Raw genomic sequence first — 22004 nt, 5'->3', positions numbered from 1 at the left:
TTGAAGAAGTGAGAGTGTGGGGGGGTATATATAGACCGAGACTTTCTAGCGGTTCACGGCCGAACCGCTAGAAATGGCTAGCGGTTCAGGCCTAGAACCGCTAGAAAGTCTCGCGGTTCGGTCCTGAACCGCCAGACTTTCTAGCGGTTCACCGCCGAACCGCTAGAAATCTCTAGCGGTTAAGGACCGAACCGCTAGAAATTTCTAAACTCCTCGGGGAATGAAAAAAATTTCTAGCGCTTCATGCATCAACCGCTAGAATTTTTCGGTGTCTAGCGGTTTATTAGCCTGAACCGCTAGAAAGTAAACGCTACAAATTTGGCGCCAAGTTCCCGCCAAAGCCCGGGGAGTTTTCTAGCTCTAATTTTCTAGCGGTTAGGGGGTAACCGCTAGAAATGTGCGTTTAATGGTCAAACCGTCTATATTTTGCAGCGGTTTTTGTAGGAACCGCTAGAAATATCTGAAATTTCTAGCGGTTTTGTTTAACCGCTAGAAAGGTTCCGCTGCTACTTCTACAATCTCTTGTAGTGATTAAATATGGGTATCTTTCTCAATAAGAATTTACACCTTAATTCATCACGTTATAAGATACTACTTCCGATGCTTAATATAAGACTTTGTTTGAATTTTATTTTGATTACAAATATAAGATTCTAATCCATTTTATTTCTTATATTATTTATTTTTTCTCAAAGTAATCCTTTTAATAACTAATACAGTTGATTAATAAGAATATTTTAGAAAAGATAACACATATTTATTATAAATAACTAACTTAACTTATTTTCTTAATGTTTTTAAATTAGTTAATTAGTTCTTATATTCAAGACTAAACTTACTATTAACCACTTCTGTTAGGTACAGGGTGGCTTGAGTCTTTCAAATTTATTACAACAACAAATAACGATTGTACTTTTCACCGGGCACATTGCCGACAAGACCACTTGTGGTGGATCTCAATAATTCAATAGCATAGTGGAAGGACGTTGCATTTATCAACTCATAAATATGAACAACGCAAAATTTTGCATTCAATTCCAAATCCATCTAATGTTACTAGTGTATAAGGTTAAGAAAACTACTAAGTATGGTCAACTAAGAGCAAAATAAAAAAAAAGTAATAAATACTCAGATAAAATAAAAAATGAAACTTATATTTTGTATTAGACCTATCTTAAAAAATGAAACATATATATATATATATATATATATATATGATCGGAGAGAGTCCAAGATTATAGATAATTTGAAGGTTAATATTATCTCTAGTCCTGAAATTTGATATCATGTTTATTTTAGTCCTCTAGTCTTTTAAATTTGTAACCAATAATTTTAGTCATTGAAGGTTAAATATTGTTTGAAAGTATAAATAGATTTACTAAGATGTTAATGTAGACTTATCATCTTTTAGTTTGGCTATGCTTTAGAAAGTTTTTGGAAACTTAAAAATAATAACTTCTTATATTTTTCAAAATAAAATTCATTAACTACGGTTGAATGAATTACATTCCACCAACTCATTTGTAAGCCTTGTTTGCCTAATAAAGCAAATTCATAGTTTCCACTTTCTACCCTTCTTCCTGCTCCTCAAGCACGGAAACGCAATGATGATAGTAGTGTCTAAAATCAAAGCTCTTCTAAGTTGTCACAAAAAGGGGGAAAAAAGCGCTTCACGAAGAGGATGAGCTTCAAGAGAATGATTCGGAATTCTTGCAGAATGAAACCATGCAGTATTAGACATGAGATAGATCTTTCAAAGTTTGTAAGTTCAACTCTAACATTCTTTTAATTCAATTTATAAGTTATTAACTCTTATTTAAAATTTAATAATTTTTTAATCTTCATATTTTTTTTAAACATAGCATTAACTAAATTACCTAGATGGACTTTTCTTCAAGTTTTCTCAGATCATACCAATCTCTTTTGTTTCTACTTTTTATGAGATTTTCTCACTTTCCGTAGTCCGCCATTATTTTAGCCATCTGCCGACGGCTGGCCCTTCCTTAGTTTGTACGTAAGCTCATCATAACCAGCATTGAATATAAGGAAAATAAACATAAAGTTGAGCTGTAACTTTTTGTTTGAATGAATGGTAATATAATAGGTGGCAATAAAAGAAAAGGAATTGTAAAATACTACTAACTTACGTCTTTAATATAAGAGTTAGTTAACTAATTTAGATAGATTAAAAAAATTAATTAAATTTGTTATTTATAATAAATAAATATTTTCTTTCCTAAAATATTCCTACTAAGTAAATGTATTAGTTAGAACTATCATTACTACAAAAACTATCTTAAAAAAACAGATAAATATAAAAGACAAAATATATTGAGATCTTATATTTATGATCAAAATAAAAATTAAATAGACTCTTATATTAAGTACCGGAGGTAGTAATATTAAGCTAATAATTGTGACTTTATTTGAAAAAATTAATTTTAGTAATTATTTGGTCGTAAAAAGGAGGCGGGAGTTGGGCATGCATAACTCAAATCACGTATCGATCACCTTTCTTTTCAAATGATTCTCCAGTTGATGATTCCTCAATGGATGTCATGGCTGCAGAATCGTAATAAGAATATTTCTTTTTGCTTGTTAATATAATATGATTAAGGTTGATTCCTAATTTCAAATCATAATACTTTTCTCTTTAGTGTTAAAGCAGATCGTCCATATGCTTCGATGGCAAATACATATATAGAAGAATGTTTGATTACTTACATTCGTGTATTTGAATAATTTAAATTTATTTTAAAACTTCATATACACCACAAAAAACAAAATAAACCATATTATTCATAAGGAATAATAAAACTTGCTTTTTGTATCTTAAATTATATGTCAAGTATATGTCAAGCATGAGACTCAAATCTAATTTTTTCTATAAGATGAAACATCCTTGTTAGCTGTTAATTCTAAAAATAAGAAAAAAAGCTGAAAACAAAGAAGAAATTATCGCACTCATCCGACCCTTAATATATGACCTATTTAGGGAGTTGATGTTGGTTCTATATGTAAAACTTATTTTACATATTTATCAATTTTTTTCAAATTAACTTTTTGATATTTCTCCAACAATAATCAAGTAGAAGAAGAAGGAAAGTAATCAATAAAAATGCCTAGGATGTTATAGGAAAAACACATCAATTAACTAATTTAACTCATTCTTAATCTACTCAAATTAGTTAATTAAGTCATACACTAAAAATCAGAAAAAATAATACTACCTCCAGTCCTAATTATGAGAGATAGTTGACTAATTTAAGGAGATTAAAGAAAGAAATTAAGTTAGTTATTTGTCATAAATAGGTGTTATCTTTCCTAAAATATCCTTACTAATCAAGTTTATTGGCTAGAACTACTATTGTTAGAAGGACTATTTTGAAAAAAAAATACTACCTCCAGTCCTATTTATAAGAGTTAGTTGACTAATTTGAGGAAATTAAGAAAAGAAGTTAAATTAGTTATTTGTAATAAATAGGTATTATCTTTTCTAAAATATTTTTATTAATCAAGTGTATTGACTAAAACTATTATTGTTAGAAGGACTATCTTGGAAAAAAATGCATAAATATGAGAGACAAAGTGGATTGGAGTCTTATTTTTAGGATCAAAGTAAAATTCAAATAAGGTTTTATATTAAGAACCGGAGGTAGTACATAAATATTAAAAATAAAATGGATTGAGATCTTATATTTAAAAATAAAATAAAAATTAAATAAGATCTTATATTAATCAGAGCGAGTAATTCTTTGTACAAGAAGAAACATGCCATGTTTAAAAACGGAGGGAGTGCTACTATAAGATACAAATAATAATTTCACTGGAATTATTGTGGCGTGGGAATGGTAAATGAGGGAAGCTTGGTTTTGTTTCATTTTTTAATGGGCACATTGTGCGATGCAGAGTGTGCCAGCAAAATTGGCAGCAGAAATGGGCCGGGACTACCTATTAGCCGCTTGCGTGAACCCAGAGGTTGAGTTGCCGTTGCCTCATTTGACTCTCTTCTTTGTTCTGCAATTGTGTTGCCAAGTGGATCATAACGACAACTACCAAAAGTGACCACTTTCATCAAACTGCTATTGTCAACTCTTGTTAAACTAACCAAGGGGTGTTTGGCTCTCTCCCCAAGTCATGATTTGGAAAAAAATTTGCCAAACAACCCTCAAAAATCTGAAACCATGGTTTTGACCCCCCAAAACCTTGGTTTCGGATAAGGGACGGAGAAGCTGCTTTTGAGCTGCTTTAATAATTGACCATTGGTGGACCCAGCGAATATTACACAGAAGCAGGCATCAATTATTTCCTTCCTCCTTCACTCTACCGAGCTCCATCCTACAGCCTTTACTGTCGGTGCTTCGCAAAATATATTATTTACTTGGTGTCCGCGAATCCTACTTCCGCAAATATATTTTTTGTTAATCATATTTTCCGAAATAATTAATCATATTTTTGTTGGCAAAATAAATTATTTTACAAAAAACATATTTACTTATTTTATTAATATATGTATACGTTTTAATTTTTTTATTTATATTATTTATGTCTTATTTATTATGTTGCCAAAATATATATTATTAACAAATTTATTACTTCAAATAAGCATATATTATGAAATATATCTTATATGTAATTATCATTTAAATTTATGTCCTTTTTAGTAATTTCTACATATAAAAAAGCACTTCTGACAATAAATATCCAAACACTCTCACTTTATCAGAATCACTTTTTCAGAAAATCTATTCTCTCCAGAATCTATTCTCCAGAAGCTATTATCCAAACCATGATTAACTAATCTTGACAATAGCAACAAAAAAATAATTCATTAATAATTTTTAATATGGTATAGAGAAAATCGCAAAAAGTAAAATGACTAAAAAAATATATGAAAATTATTAAATCTCAAATCAGGTTTAATAGCAACACTTTATTTAGTATTGATAATATTTAATTTATGAATAATAATAAATTTTTGTTAACGTTCTTTATTTAGTATTTAGTAATTTTTAATTTCTTTTTCTGTTATTTTCTTATCCAAAACATTACTTCTTTGATTTTAAAATCTCAACTCTGAAATTAATTCAAAAATATTGAAATTCAGCATATATCTTTTTGAGATTCTTCCTATAACATATTCTTTAAGGCTCCTTGAAATAATAAAGGCTTAACCTACATGTAGTGCTGAAATATTTTTCATTATCACTTCGTGCCGTCAATTAATTTACGGTTTATTTAATACCTTAAAAAATAATATTTCGGTAATACTCGTTATTTCAAAAAAAATTTTAGTAGTATTTTGAATCTATAGTTTAGAATGCTCATTGTTGCTAAGAAAATATTTCAAACAATATTTTAGGACATGAGATACTTCTAAAAAAATATTTTAAAATACTGGACAAAGTACAAGTTAATTTAGCATATCAATGTTGTTGGAAAATATTTCAGAATATTGAATAGTTATTCATTCTTTTGTTAAAAAGAGCCTAATATATTAACAGTTTTCTTATAGGAAACTCGACTGTCAATCTCCGCGCTTTGCCATCAAACGGACATCCATTGTGACGGTCAAAATTCAATTTTAGACTTGAAATGAAAAGGGGAAAATTACAAATAAATACCCCACAATATGTACAATTGTAATTTGAGACCCTTAATATAGAAAATAGCAAACAAGGATCTGGTCCCATTTTTGCAAATATGAAATTGTGGTGAAATATTTGAAATACCCCTCAATCAAATGACAAGTCAACTATAAAAAATGATAAGTTCACTTTAACGAATAACAACTTTAGTACACCAAATTACAACTTGACTGAAAATATGTCAAATAACGAGTTGAGTATGGGAAATGACAAGTTTATTTTAGCGAATGACAACTTCAGCAGATCAAATCACCATTTGATTGAGAGGCATTTTAGACATCTCACTCATATTTCATATTTGCAAAATTAGGACCTAATTGTTATTTGTTATTTTCCATGTTAAGAGTCCCAAGTCATAATTTTATATTTTAAGGGGTCTTTGTTTGCAATTTTTCCAATGAAAAATCTTCCCCCAGTTTAAAAGAAAAAGAAAATAACCCTGGGCTTTTCCGTCTTTTCGGGTAAGCTGTGAAGTGACTAAATAAGGGCACTAATAATAAATATATGAGCAGAGCAGGGCCCAAAAGTTGCACAACGCGGTCCACCCACTGACTTCTGGAAGTTGAGAGACAGCCGCTGGGGAGTTATTAATTACAGTGTTTTATTGATTGCAAGTTGCATGATGAAAATTAAAAATTGTATTTTTTTTTTACCTGAAAAAGTTGAATCTTTCAAAAGAATTCTTTTGGCCATGCACACCTATTTTTTTTATTAGAAATAATCCTATTTAAAATATTAAGTATTAAATGTGGGTATATTTCTTAATAAGAATTTAAACCTTGATTCATCATGGTATAAGATACTACTTCCGGTCTTTAATATAAGACCTTATTTGAATTTTATTTTAGTTCTAAATATAAGATCTCAATTCACTTTACCTCTTATATTTATTCATTTTTTTCAATAAAGTCTTTTTAATAATAGTTTTAACCAATACAGTTAATTAACAAAGATCTTTTAGAAAAAAAACACATATTTAATACAAATAACTAACTTAAATTATTTTTTAATTTATTTAAATTCGTCAATTAATTTTTATATTTAGGACCAAACTTATTATTAACCATTTCTACTAGATACGGGCTGGCTTGAGTGTTTCAAATTTATTACAACCAAAAATAACGACCGGAATTGTACTTTTCACCGGGCATATTGGCCGCAGGACCACTTATGGTGGATCTCAATAATTCAATGGCATAGTGGAAGGCCATTGCATTTATCAACTCATAAATATGGACAACACAAAAGTTTCCATTCAATTCCAAATCGATCTAATGTTACTAGTGTGTAAGGTTAAAAAACTATTTATATAGCGGCCAAAAAAAATCTGTTTGTATAAAAATAGTTCTAATTTTGCATGCACAAATTTCTTATGTAAATATATATTTATTATTAAGTCGGATTTTATCCGATTGATATATGGTTTTTTTACATCAACTTAAGCCTGCTTACGTTTGGACAAACTTAAATTTTTAATATAAAATCTTATTTGACTTTTATTTTGATCTTAAGTATAAGACCACAATCCATTTTGTCTATAATATTTATGCATTTTTTTAAGGTGGTTCTTCTAATAATAGTAGTTCTAACTAATACATTTAGCAAGGATATTTTAGAAAAGACAATACTTGTTTATTTCAAATAACTAACTTAACATATTTTATTAATCTTTTTAAATTAGTCAATTAGTTCTTATAATTAGGATCAGAAGTAGTATGTATAGTATAATATGATGACAAAATATTTATGGTGTATTATTGTTATTGTTATTGTTACCCTAAGAATCTGGCTCTGACTCTGCTCTCCATTCCTTCTTGACAAAAGTGAAAATAATAATAACAATAATAATAATAATAATAATAATCTTTATTGGTCTGGATTAACGACCAGGAAACTCCGCGGTGAAAAAAGGAATAAGAAACCGAAAGAGAAAATAATTGATGAGAGAGTTATCATGAAGTCCTCAAAAAAATTTAATTATAAAAAAATTTCTGATAATTGATTAATATGAACCTATTATCATTTTCTATCTTGAACATGTCATTACATACTGTTTAAAATTTTAAAGCAATTAATTTTTTTAAACTTGATTATAATTCCCTTGTTGATTTCTTTTTGTCATGTCACGTCTAAATTTTAGTATTTGGATCATGTTTAGAGGCCCAGACTTGCATCCCCACGTCTAAACCCAACTCACTTACATTTTTTTGCAGCAAAAAAAACTCATTCGTACAATCGACTTTTGGGTCCCAAGTAGACTCGTGGAATGAAGCTCATGAATCTTGCTTTTAACGGCGGGAAGAGCAATGGTGCGGTTTGAATTTTCATAAGAAAGACCAAGTTGAGGAAATAAATAGACTAGTAAATATGAGCAAACAGCCAAAAGCTTTTGGCACTTACTTTAAAAATACTATAGTTGTATGATTTCTAATTCATATATATTTTTTTATTTATTAAATATATTTAATTAAGTATTTTAGTGTTTTTGATTTCTTTCTAATAATAAATTAATTTTTTATTTTTAATAATTTTATTTTCAATATTTCTTTTACTATTGCCACATTATATACATGTAATATTAAATATGTATTACTTAATAAAATTTATATCATTTTCAGTCATTTTATATCTAAAATTACTTTTTTATTAATCATCCAAACAAATTGTAATTTTTCAAACTGACTTTTTAAAAGTAAATTTAAACATAAATTGTATTGTATTGTCTGACTTTTACCCAATTTGACTTTTGTAAAAATCAGATTGAAAAAGGTTATTTACACTATTGCTAATCTAAACATACCCTTAACTTTTTGTCCAAAAGCTTGTTTTCTTAGTGCCTGTTTGGGAGCGCTTAAGAAATCCACTACAAGGACGTTTTCATGTAAATTGAGATAAAACTGTTTTCACATACTTACTTCGTATTCCATAAATCACTATTGAAAAGCTACTTATAAGCTGTTCCAAACGAGCCCTTAAAAGCCACCGGAAGCATGAGCTAAAATGAATTTTCATGGCTTTTCACAATAGAAAAGTCGGCTTTAATGGTTTAATTGCCACATGTAGACCAAAAAAATTGTTTAAAACAAGCTCCATATATAATTAAATATTTTAAAAAATTGTAAAAATTTTTAAATATATGCTTGTCAAAAGTCAAACTACAATGATTGTAATGAATTAATTACTTATAAAATTTAACTCCATAGAATTTTTGGCCAAGATAATTCTATAGAATGAAAGACAAGAAAAAAAATTAAATACTTTAGATATCAAATTGGACTTATATTGTGGATTAAGCTACACTGTGGATTGAAGGAGCAACAATTAATGTAGTGTTAAGTATATAAGTAGTAATGTAATATTAATTCATATACATGCAAATTTAAAATCTCAGCTGCAAATTATTGGAAGTAATCTATATGTGGATGTGTTTGGTAAGGTAACGGGAGATGAGGAATCGAAGTCGTTAAGAGAATCCATGCTTGACATGCTTGGTACATGTTATATAGCTGATAGCTTTGAAAATGAGCTCTCCCACCACCCAGGGAATGTAAATTGTACCTTGGGAACAAAAATTTTCTGACCAAAATGCGCCTATGCAAAAGTTAAAATTTCCCTTCCATTTCAGCTTCAGATTCGTCATTTGCTAGTGACGGCGACTTCATGAAGAAGCAGGATGTCTTGACGGTGTTCCGGAACAAGATCAAAATCCTTGATATCTCTCTTCTTCATGTGATGATGTTGGACTGGGTTCTGAGCAATTTCAGTTGCTGCCTTATTATCACATTCAGGTTTCATATGCTCATCATACGTGCAGAAAGGCCCCGATCATTCAAAATACACCTTTGATACAAAGCAATTCGCATGGGCCATGAGCCATCCCCCTAAATCACTGGCTCTTGTCTTTAATATAAAAGTTAGTTTGACTTTCAATTTGACCTTAAATATAAGATCCCAATTTATTTTATTTATTATATTTATCCATTTTTTTTCAAAGTAGTCATTACAGTAGTTCACATGTTAAAGATTCTATCAAATAGTAATTATAGCTAATGCACATGATTAGTAAAGGCATTTTAACAAAAATAACATCTATTTATTACAAGTAACTAAATTAACTAATTTTTTAATCTACTTAAATTAGTCAACTAGTTCTTATATTAAGGACAAGAAGTAATACTTTTTGTTTTTTACCTTCTCTAGGAAGTGAGGTTTCCTCCCCCAAACATGAAGTATGCATCTAGAAATGGATCATTGGGTTGTTTTATTCGGATCATAGCTCCCATGCATGTGATCTTTGCTTGGTTTATGGAAAAATGGAGTCACTACACTGAATGAATATGCTACGTTTGGCCGAGTGTGTGATAGGCATATTATCATTCCTACTAACTGATGATAGCCCATGTTGAATTCAAAATCTAAATCAATTATAATATAATCATTAATTATCTCCACTTTTTAAATATAATCATGAATCATCATAATAATAAAGTAATATCTACCCAGCAGTTACAAATGATAATCATCCCAATAGTTCAATTGAATTGCTCAATTTGCTCAAGTCAAGGTATATGTTAGAATTAGATCAGTTGATCATCATGTGCATCCTTGTCTTCCCTGTCTATTCAAGCTCATGATTTCATTAATGAAAGTAACTAAAGACTAAAACGACAAGGCCGCAAGTCGGATTAGCATCACCAAGAGCAGCCCATAAAAGAAGTTACATAAGTAAGGTCCAAGGGATAATTATCACAAAACCTCTCCAAGAACAGTTCTCAGACATTGAAAGAGTATGCTCTAAATATTGCGCACACATCACTGCAAACAAGAGAGAAATAGAAAGATGTATCAAATCACACACGCTTAATTTTGCGGCTTCGAATCTGTTTCATTTTCCTTTCTCTGGAGCCTTCGGTAGCGGATGGCACTTGTGGTGGTGCGGTTAGGGGGTGGATATTTGGTAAACAAAGCCATTAACGTAGGACCAATGAAGATGGGTAGTGATAGAATGGTAAGGATAGCGATTGGCGAGCCAAGAATTGCGTAAGTTGTTAAAGATTTGCCAAGGAGCATGAGAGAGATCCACAAAGCAACAATGGAACCGAACATGGTCAAAATAGCAATTTGAAGCATGAAAGGTGCGTATTTCCAAAAGATAAGAGATTGAGAACGAAAAGCAAGTATGGCCAAGAAGGAGATGGTGGAAGTGAGGGACAAGGAAAGGGCCACAAGTGATGAGTAGTTCTTTTCATCGAAATGCTCTGACACAACATAAGAAAAGGCCATGGATGCAACTAGGGTCGATGCCACAGAACATGTTTGTGAGGTCTGATTCAACCATTGTCTGTCACTTCTCATATGTTCCTTGTAACTTACTCTAAAGATTTCTTCTGCTGTTTTCTCATCATTGTTGTATTTCTCCCACAATTCACAAGGCACTGAATTTTTTACAAACTGCATCACCATTTTTAAGCATACACCATGTTTATTTACCCAACATTTTGATTAGACCTCATGGACAAGCCAAAGAAATTTTAATAGAAAATAGATACGCACATCAAACCAGTTGTATTCCTCTACCATTGTAGTTGTTTGCATATTTAGGTTGACCCCCAGCTTGGCTGCCAAGTGCAATGCAGTATTTCCATCTTTATCCACTTTACTAAATGCAGCATCGTCAAGGTAGGAACATCCATGCAAAAACTGATACAGCTTGGTCTGCCTCTTTTCTACTGCTAATAAAACTATGTTCTTTCCCTCATCATTCTCAGCTTTCTTCATATTTGGAAATGATTTTAGGATTCCCTCCACCATTTCTCTCACACCATTCTTAGCAGCAATGATTAGTGGTGTCTCAACAACTATTTTAGACCCTGCCTCTATCCAATCATTCACAGTCCGAATCACAAAATTAAATTGTAGCTATTGCAGCAATTTATTCAAGAATGATATTGATGTGATTTATTCAATATTTTATCATCAAGTGATCGCACGGTGAAGGTCAAGAATGATTAATTACTCGTCCTAAGATGTCACGTTCTATATGTTTATAATAAATGAATAATGCTTTATGAACTGATGCTTCCAGTTTAAATAAAACTTTTTACCGCTGTCCACTTCGTATGGTTTTTCTGAGATATTTCCACAGGAAGGGTGTTGAAGAAATTGTTCCAATATTTGAAGAGACCATTTATGCTTCTCCTTCAATTTTCGTATCCGAAGTAACCAATTCCCTAGGAATAAGAACCCCGAGTTAGTAGGAGCAAAATATTTTTAGAAAATAATATTTACAAATAATTTATAATTATGTATGATTAAAACAAAATATGTTTGTTTAAACTTTTATGTAGAGTCATTGAGTTTAACACATCAATATTATTAGGATTTTTCTTAAATTTAAATTTCAACTGAGCAGCATATGACTATAAGTACTGTTATATTCAACAGTTTCACTGCAAATAAAAATATAGTCATCAACTCATTATAGTACACAGGATACATTTAAAATAAAAGTATACCGTGACATGAATCATCATTTGCAACAGCTTTATAATACTTCAATGAAATGTACTAAGAATAATATGTCAAAGAAAATAATTTATTAACAATATAAATGATCTATTTACCAAAGGGTTAATGCAAAAGCATCAAATGCTAAGAAAATTATATCTTGTTATCATTGACTTAGAAAAAGCTTATAGTCATGTACTAAGAAATGTACTTTGGAAAGCCTTGGAAAAGAAAGGTTTTCATGTTGCACATATTAAAGCTACACAAGATATGTGTGAGGCAGCAATAATTTTTATTAGAATATAACTACTAAAAAACCATCAATACTTTATGGTAATGAATGCTGGAATTTAAAGGGATAACAAAAATTACAGAGGTATAATGGTAGAAATCATTTAATGTGGTTTGAACATTTAATGTGGACCAAAGAGAATGGTCAATGACACTATTGATAATCAGATTGTTTGGTTAACAATTTATCAAAAAAATGTAATTGTTGATAAAGCATAAAATGATGTCATACACTTCATGTAACTAATCCCACCAAAACATGTTGTATAGATCCAAGGGTTTTGTGCGTTGTTGGTATTCTACTAATGTTATAATTGAGGCCCAAAATAGATTTACATGATATGCTGTCCAACTCTGGTTCAATGAAGTATTGACCACCTAGTTTCTTATCTGTGTTCCTTCTCTCTGTAATCATTGGTTTGGGCTGAGTTCGCTGCGAATTGTAGTGTGCTCGTGTGTGTGTGTGTCTGTGTATTTCCCGTCGATATAGAGATAGATATAGGCATATAAATCATATCCATGTGCTTATATACACACGATTTTCATTTAATAAAGAAGACATGTATCTCTTAGTTAAATGCACATTAACATCATGTACCTGCTGCTGAAAATAAGAACTCAAAGATGATTAGGGGGAGCAGCAGGAACAAGGCCGAAACCCACAACAGACCAATTAGAATTCGCATCTTATTCACCCAAGATGAGGATAGTGAGTCAACACAACCTGCAAATATGAGTCACAAAATTAATTACTCCTCTAGCTTTTAATATAAGACATAATTAACTAATTTAACTAGATTAAAGATTTTAGTTAAATTAATTAATATGATTTTTTTTAAAACACCCTAAGCATCTGATCTTCTTGAATTCCTTCTCTCTCTCTTTTACTTGATTATTATTAGAAAAATATCAATGGGGTTAATTTGAGAAAAATTAATAAATATATTAAATAGGTCTTATATGTAAAAACAAAATCAACTCTCCAAATAAGCCCTATACATTAAGAACTGGAGGAGTATTTCCTAAACAAGTACCCTCTAAGTTTTGTTGACCTAGAATTTTTGTTGAATTAAGAAATGAGGAGTGAAGACAACATTCATATATATGTTGGAAATGTGACTCAAATAAATGAAGAACAATTGCTAGTAAATCGTACTTAATTACCTATACTACAAAGCAACAATTCAACCATAGCGAAGAGGAGGCGTGCTTCGTGTTCACGTTGTTGGAATATAGCTTCCTCCGTCGTGGCCTGCTCCTTCTTAACTTTAAACCCTTCCAAAGTTCCAAGCAACCAAGCCACTCGTAACCATAAGATACTTTTGGAATACGTGAATCAAAACGGATACGTATATGATAAATTGGTATTTTCATTTTTGAAAAATAAAGGATACGATGCTTTTGCAGTACACACAAATATATAAATTTATAAGAAACAAAAATTATAATTGCAATGGAATAATGACAACTGTGAACTTCTTAAGAAGGTTAGTATTAACTTGGGACTTTATTAAGACTTCAGTGCCAAATAGGAAAATGAGTACTAAATTTATAGTCATTCTTCCGATTACACTTCAAAGAAACTACAATCCAAGCACAATTTTATAGCCCTTGCAGAGTACTTAATACTATTCCTCCTCCTAAATATAAAACTATTTGAGGGATTAATTTTAATCATAAATATAAGATCCTAATTTAGTTTGTATTCTAAATTTATGATTTTTTTTTCATAAATTATCTATTGTAATTGCATATATTAAAAGGAGCAAATCAATAGAAATAATGATTAAAATACATAACAATATTTTTACTATTTTCAATCCTTAGTTGCTTGCGTGGTTGCGCCTGCTATAATAGGAATGATATTAATCTCTTTCTTTACAAGCTGTTATCTATAAAAATGATACCTTTATTAAAATATAAGTTTGAACTACCTTGACATATTTCTGAAAATGCATCAGCATCTTAAAGTATTTAGTGCATAATTTTACTCTTAATATATTAAAAATGGATTAATTTAAGACTCACTACTGCTGACGCTCATTTCTCACCCCAATCCAACGCCCCATAGGCGTACCTCTGGCACAGACAACGAAAAAGGCTCGTTCTATAGAAGTTTGTTTCCTCTCGCAGAATCAAAAAAATCTTTCAAGATCTGATTCGCTCTTGTTATGAGAAGCTTAAAATGCGTGATATGAAGGCTTGTTTGGATACAAAGGATAAAAATTTGCCGTAATAGCAAGCATGAAATCACAGAAAGACAATGTACCTACAGTGATAAAGCAGACGAACAATGAAAGATCGACCACCAAGATCAGTATTTTTGAAAGCTGAAGGGGTTGCCGCTAAGATATGGAGTGGATACAATCCATTCTTATTGCGCATGATCGTCATCTCTTGATTTTTATAAAGGTGAAGTATTTCGATCGCCACATCTGCAAAACCAAACCAAACCAAGCCATATGCACTTGAGTAAATATTACATTAAACATGGAAATATATGAAAGGATGAATGACAGTTTGTATTTACCAATATGCCCTCCTGCAATTGCACAGTGAAGAATGCTATCATTAATGGTGTCATTATTGTCGTCCCTTTTATAGTGAGCATCACGACTTGATGAAGGATCTTGAGGGATATGATAATGAAGCCAAAGAAAAACTTCTCTGTTGCCATGAAGAGCCGCCAAGAAGAGAGGCGTCTCGCCGGCATTGTTGGGCTCAACAACTGAGGACGGGTATGCCTCTTCAATCTTCGTAGACATATCAATACTTTTTCTTGAATCATAATAAGCTCTACATTCGTAAGAAGCTGCTAAATGCAGAGGAGTATTGCCTTTGTTGTTCTTAGCCCCAAGGACATCGCTCACATTCGGACTCTTTTCATTGTCTCCAGACTCCATAACCTTCTCATTATCTTGAGCTTTCTGAGTTTTCTCTTCATTAACTATTAAGTTCACTATTTTTGATGCCACCCAGTCTGACCCATGAAACACAGCCATGTGTAACACGGTGTCTTTCGTTTCTGTTATATGGGCTGTGCGAAGCTCCCTTTTTTCCCGGTACGTTTCCAATACTTCTGTCCACCTGGCTGCCATAGCATCACTTTGTAGTTTCTCTAGGATTCCTTTCTGGGCGTCAACTGGTGATGAACTCATTGCCCCTTGCAAATTAAATTCAAATGGTGAAAATTATATATATATATATATATATATATGACATCCAAAAATAAGTCAAATATAAATAGAAAAAATTCGGGATAAATCCCTCATGGAGAAATTAATTAACTAATGGTCCCTAAGATAATGATTTATACAAAGAAAGATAAGTCGCACATATGGATGATAGTTTGCACAAACATCATTCGGATACAAGAGATTAATTTGCACACAATGAATATAACTTGTACATGGTGGAAAATGGATTGCACACAAGAAAATTTCAGTTACACAGAGGAAAGATGTGGAACAAGGGAAGATGATTGCACACAAAGAAAGACAGATTGCACATAAGAGAAGTTAAGTTACACTAAATCTTTAGGTATTATTTATCATTTGATTTCTCAATAAGAATTTGTCCCCAATTTTCTCATATAAATAAGAAAAATTTATTAGTATTAATAATTTGCAACTTTTGCTAATCAATTTGATTATTGCCAATGCTAATAAGCACATGGTACTAAAAGTATTCCAGCGTCGAGGGCGTTCAACATTGTGCCAGAAAGCATGCTCTGACCCTAGAAGATGGACATAAACATAATGGATCGCGTCTTACATGAACAGTGCATAGTCTAGTCATCTTCTGGACGAAACTGTACATGTATACAAATTATAGATTTTTCTAGTACTGTGCATTAAACCTGGAACCCGGTGCATTGTCCAACACGGTCTTAACCCCAAAAAATGCAGCCCGAAGTAAGACAGACCAGACCAGCCCGATCTCTTTAGATCGGGTTGGACCAGGTTTCAAACTGATATCTGACCAATTGGTCCAGTGCAACCCGATATGTCTCCGTATATTTATACATTTCAAATCTCATTTATTAAAAAAAAATTTCTCTCTCCTTTCTCTGCCTCATCTATAACGTTCTTCTCTCAATCCTTATCTCTTTTATTAAGACCTGTTTAGAACAGTTTATAAGTAACTTTTTAATAGTAATTTTCAGAATATGAGGCAAGTATGTGAGAGGAATTTTGTCTCAACTTGCATGAAACATGCTTATAAGGGATTTCTTAAGCTCTCCTAAACAGGCACAATCTCTTGGCCCTTATCGCTATCTTTTCTCTCTCAACGAATCAAGTCCGGGTTTCGCTAATCCCAAACTAACTTTCACAGCGTGACAAAAAACTTCTAATTTAAATGAGTGTTTGGATTGACCTCTGAGTAGATGGACTCATAATGGACTTCTAGACTAAAAGTTAAAAGCAACTTGCAATTGCTTCCGGCTTCTATATCCGGGAATACGGGCCAACCCACGAGTTGCGGGCCAGCCCGTCACGACTTGTGAGTTATGTGGTGCGGGCTGCTATTTTGGGGGCTGGAAAAATCCCAACCCTAACTCGCCACAGCTGGTTGGCGAGCTAGCTTGCCAGCCCGCCATCTTTTTTTTTTTTAATTCTCAATTTTCAAATCTTATTTTTATTTAATTTTTTAAATTAATAAATGGTGATCTAAAATTTCAAAAGCAATCACAAATATAAATTATGTTTAACCATATTTAAAATAGTCGATACAAATATAAAACAATACATTATAAATATTTTACATGACTAACATTTAACATCAACTCATCAAGTGATAAATTTTATAATATTTTTTCATACAAATGCCATGTTTGACACAAAATACTATCTCTTATTAAATTAGAAGTACATTTATCTTATTTTTTTTAAATTTCATTTACCATGTTTCTCTAAAACACTTTTTTTCCGTAATAAATATTGTCTTATGATTGTAGTTATTAAATTTTTGCTATAAATATAGTATGATTATTTTTAAAAAATATTTTTTGTTTACATATGTATTATATAACATGAAAATTGAAATGTAAATAAGAGAAGAAAATTTACAAATATAATAACATATTATTTATGTGAATTTTTTTATAAAAAAAAGGTGGCTGGTTAGGCGGGCCAACCCGCAGGCTAGCCTGCCATAGCCCGCGGGTTATGTGGTGCAGGCTAGAGCAGCCTGCACCTTGACGGGTTGGCATCTAACCCGCTCTTTTAGGGCGGGTTGGCAGGTTAACTCGCGGGTCTCAACTCATATTTCCTGCTCTATCGGCTTCTTCATCTTTACTTCTATTTTCTCCTATTTTGAGTCTAATGCAAGCAAGTTTTTGTTAGAGTGAAGTCATTACCATATCTGATTTTTACCTCATATCAAAAGTCTGATTGAAAAAAAAATTATTTCTTTTACTCCTAATCCAAACAGTACACAACTTTCAATAATGATGACCCTTCTTTCTCACAGACATCCATCTCTATGGCGGCAACACCAACCAAATCGGCAAGACCCCCTATCAGTGAAACCTAAAAAAGCTTGGTCATTTGGATGATTCATCTCCATTCCCCTTCGTCAGTTTTTTGGTTTCTTTTTTATTTTTTTTCATTTTTCCCTTTATATCCGGACACAACTCTATTTTTACATGTCTATTATTGCCCTAGATTTTTCATGTTTCTAATGTCCACAAATCGCAAACTATATCTGGACACAGCTCTATTTTCCTTGTTGTAAATAAATATTTATCCAAACAATGACTTAGAAATGTAAACTAGGAACTAGAAAGCTCTTAATTCTTTTCCTTTTGCACGCGTCTACAATTTCATAAAAGCAGTCAACCTCGTCACTAATTAAGCAATAATAGAATGTAAAATTCAGGTATATTTTTAATCTTGCGTATTTGTCAATTTAATATAATTTCTAAAAGACTACTCAATTTAAGCCCATCTCAAATTATATATAAATGACATAAATGACAACTGTCGGCCGTAGTTGTGGAAGATCAGACCAAACAAGAACCCAAAAAAGGAAAATATAACCGTACGTGACTCTCAAAAGAGGGGGGGGGCTCGAAGAAGAAAGAGAAGATGAATGAGAAGGAGGAGGAGAAAAATCTAACCAACAACATTTAAGAAGAAGAAGTTTATGATGTCAGAGAACAAGAGCCTTACTAGAGAAATAGCAGAAGGAGATTGTAACTTCGTCCAAGCCAAATCTCAAAGAACCAGAGACGAGGAGCGCGGAGAAGAGGGTAAAACAAAGAGGCATTATATAGAAAACAAGTGGGCCGTATATGATACTATCTTCTGTGTATTTTGATGATGATCTTAATCTATTTTATTGTTTATATTTATGTGTTTTTTTAAAGATATTTTTTATAATGATAGTTGTTGTTAATACATTTGATTAGTAATAATATTTTTAAAAAAATACATATTTATTATAAATAATTATTTTAATCAATTAATTTTTATATCGAAAAGCAGGTAGTGTATCCCAAATCTTTCTTCTTCCGGTCGGTGCTGATCGTGAAAGAGAATCAAAAGCAATTTCAATTTCAACAATCTGTTTACAAGTCAGTCCAAACACCCAGTCAAAATTCTGACCAATCAGCGCGTGAAACGCGTAAGAAACAGGACCAAAAGAGGATAGAAAACAAATAAATTATCCTTTCCTGAGCTGGATATTTTAATAAGAATAATAATAACAACATGATGACCATTTGCTCGATTTTTAGGCTCATTTGAAATAATTTATAAACAGTTTTTTAATAATAATTTATAGAATGTAATATAAGTGTGTGAAAAAAATTTTGTTTTAACTTATGTAAAATATACTTATAAATATTTAAAATCGTGATACAAAACGAGGCCTTAGAAGATTTGATTTTCTCTTTTCACTTTCTTTCTATTTTTCTTAATTATAAAGGCAAAAATTAATGACTAGAGGTTACAAGTAAGGTTCAACATGCGATCTTCCACTGACAAAAGGATGTTGGTCTTCGTTCCCAAATCTAAAAAAAGAATAAGCAATAGGGGAAGCTAAGATACAATAGTACGCATGTTTGAAAATGGGAAAACTAAGATAAAAGTGTCATTTGTTGATTGGAACTGAATCAATAAATAAAGGTGATAATGTTATTATTTTGCATGTGATTGAAATTGTCCAAAAATTCGGTAAAGGATAGATATGATAGATTTATTGCTGAAGAGGAGGGATGATAAAGTTTACTTGCGAGAATCACGTGATGCTCAATTTTATATATAGTGAACACAAAAGTCGATGCGTAGTTGAAATTGAATTGAAATAGGAGTATAATTCATTGCAATATAAGACCTGTTTAGAACAGTTTTATAAATAGTTTATAAGTAACTTTTTAATAGTAATTTATGAAATACGAGACAAGTATATGAGATAAATTTTGTCTTGGTTTATGTGAAACTTATTTATATGGATCTCTTAAACGCTCCCAAATAGGCACATAATATACTTCCTCCCTATCTTATTATAAGATTTTTTTTTTGGTAAATAAGTGAACTTTCTAGTTTTAAAAAAATTATTAATATTAATTAAAAATAATAAATATGTATGAAATATTGTTTTTCTGTCTTTATAGATGCTTTTATATTTTTAAGTGGGTAAATGAAAGAAAGTAATAATGAGAAAAATGATTTAAAAAATGTGTGGGACATGCATGTTTGAAAAAAAAGGGAAACCAAAGGCGAAAGCGTCCTTTATTGATTGGAGCTGAATAAATAAACAAACAAACAAATAAAGGTGGTAATGTTATTATTTTGCACCACATGGTTGAAACTGACTAAACAATTTGATAAACGAGAAATGTATTAGGATGAAAACTAAACTATGATTTTAAAAGTAAAAAGAGTTTTGTTTTGATTTACCTAAAAATATTTTTTTTAAAATGCTTTTAAACACTGACATATTATTAAGAGAATGACGTCATGGTCAATCATAAGTAAGGAGAATTTTGTTTCGACTTGTGTAAAAATATTTTTTTTTAAATGCTTTTAAGCACGTCATGCAATTTTATTGAGAGAAGGACGTCATGGTTAATTATTATCTATTGGACATAAATGCGAAATGCCAATAGGTTGTTGAAATTATTTTTACCAAAAAAATAGCACGATAACTCATAGAGATATAATATAATACTCTGGGAGTTGTTTTGAAGGGACGCGCATGTTTCAGAAAGGGAAAGCTAAGATAAAAATGTCGTTTATTGATTGGAACTGAATAAATGAATAGAGAATTAAATAAATAAAGGTGATAATGTTATTATTTTGCATGCGATTGAAACTGACTAAAAATTATACGAAGATATATTGCCAGACAGAAGAGGAGATGATAAAGTTTCCTCTAATTACAGGCTATAGATTTATTGGAAATTAAAGTAGCAATAATAATATCATTTTAGCATTTCATTGTTGAGAGAATTACCCTTAAGTAGTAACCTCCTTTGCAATTAATAGGATATTTTGAAGAAAAAAATATAAATTTGAAAAACAAAATAGACTGAAATTTTTTATTTAAAGTTAAGTCAATCTCTCAACTAATTTTTATATTAAAGACCAGTTGTAGTACAGCCTATCGATCCACATATACCCAGGTACGTTATTGAGATACAATACTTGTTCGATGCATTGATACTTTATTTTTGAAAAATACCACACAAATGTATAAATTTATCAAAGACAGAAAGTATAATAATTACACCGGGAGGTTAACGGCCAAGAACCTCGTAAAAAGGTTAATATCAAACTAAGAACTTATAAATATTTTCAGGGCCAATTTATAGTAAAGTGAGTAATGTAATTTGGGAACATAAGTTGTGATGATAAGGTTTTAATTTGGTAATCCCTCCGTCTTTTATTATAAGATCTAATTTTTTGAATAGGTTTGTCTCTTTTTATAAGATCTTTTTTGAGTTTGTCTGAATATTTAATACATTATTACTTATTTTACCTCTAGTTTAATGCATTTAATATATTTTCTTTTTTTATTTATCTTACTATTATTCCATCACATCTACCCATTTATATATATGGGTATATTTGAAAAAAATTATATTTGCTATATATTAATTACTTTTAACTAATTTTAACTATTTTTTTAAATCACATAATTTAGTTAAAAAGATCTTATAATAAGTAACGGAATAATATCAACCCTATTACGAGGCATTTAGTTATCCTTCGCCCAATTTTTTTTGACCAGCGTTATCCTTCTCCCAGTTGCAATTCAAATACACTCTTGAAGTACAATCTTACAGTCCTTTCACGGTAAATACCCGGAAAAAAAAAAATTTAGTACCATCATTGCTCGGTGGTCCACAGCCTGGCATTTGCTAATAGGATAGTCCTTTCACATATCATTTGCTGAAATTTTGAAATACTTATGTTTTAATAAAACTCTCCTATTTCAGCACCATTAAAGTAATCCCATACGTTGCTAATACTTATCTCCTTGGTAAAAAGGCAAGCTAGAGCAAAACATTATAATAATCAGAGCTTTAATTTTGCAATAATCTTCACCAAA

The 22004-nt window shown here is 30.9% G+C and overlaps 1 protein-coding gene across 1 annotated transcript; it reads right to left on the bottom strand.

The window, feature by feature from the left end:
- Positions 1-10348: 10348 nt before the first annotated feature.
- Positions 10349-15604, bottom strand: LOC114752259 (uncharacterized). The gene is made up of 7 exons (XM_028940986.1): positions 14977-15604; positions 14720-14881; positions 13611-13721; positions 13045-13170; positions 11753-11878; positions 11202-11524; positions 10349-11099 (listed from the first exon to the last, which is right to left on the bottom strand). Exons 1-7 carry the CDS (start codon positions 15602-15604, stop codon positions 10509-10511), a joined length of 2067 nt encoding a protein of 688 aa, XP_028796819.1. The 3' UTR covers positions 10349-10508.
- Positions 15605-22004: the final 6400 nt, after the last annotated feature.

Source organism: Neltuma alba, unplaced genomic scaffold, assembly GCF_004799145.2.
Source record: "Neltuma alba isolate B1F8T4 unplaced genomic scaffold, ASM479914v2 tig00007302_pilon, whole genome shotgun sequence".
NCBI lineage: Eukaryota > Viridiplantae > Streptophyta > Magnoliopsida > Fabales > Fabaceae > Neltuma > Neltuma alba.
This window is presented reverse-complemented; position numbering and strand designations above follow the sequence as displayed.

Bases quoted from the DNA above. Each gene is read 5' to 3' on its own strand.
- LOC114752259 (XM_028940986.1), bottom strand. From the start codon at position 15,604: ATGAGTTCATCACCAGTTGACGCCCAGAAAGGAATCCTAGAGAAACTA. The intron at 13,722-14,719 runs GTAGGTACATTG...GAACTTTGGAAG, and splicing joins TGTTCGTCTGCTTTATCACT to GGTTTAAAGTTAAGAAGGAG. The intron at 11,100-11,201 runs GTGCGTATCTAT...ATGGTGATGCAG, and splicing joins AGGAATACAACTGGTTTGAT to TTTGTAAAAAATTCAGTGCC.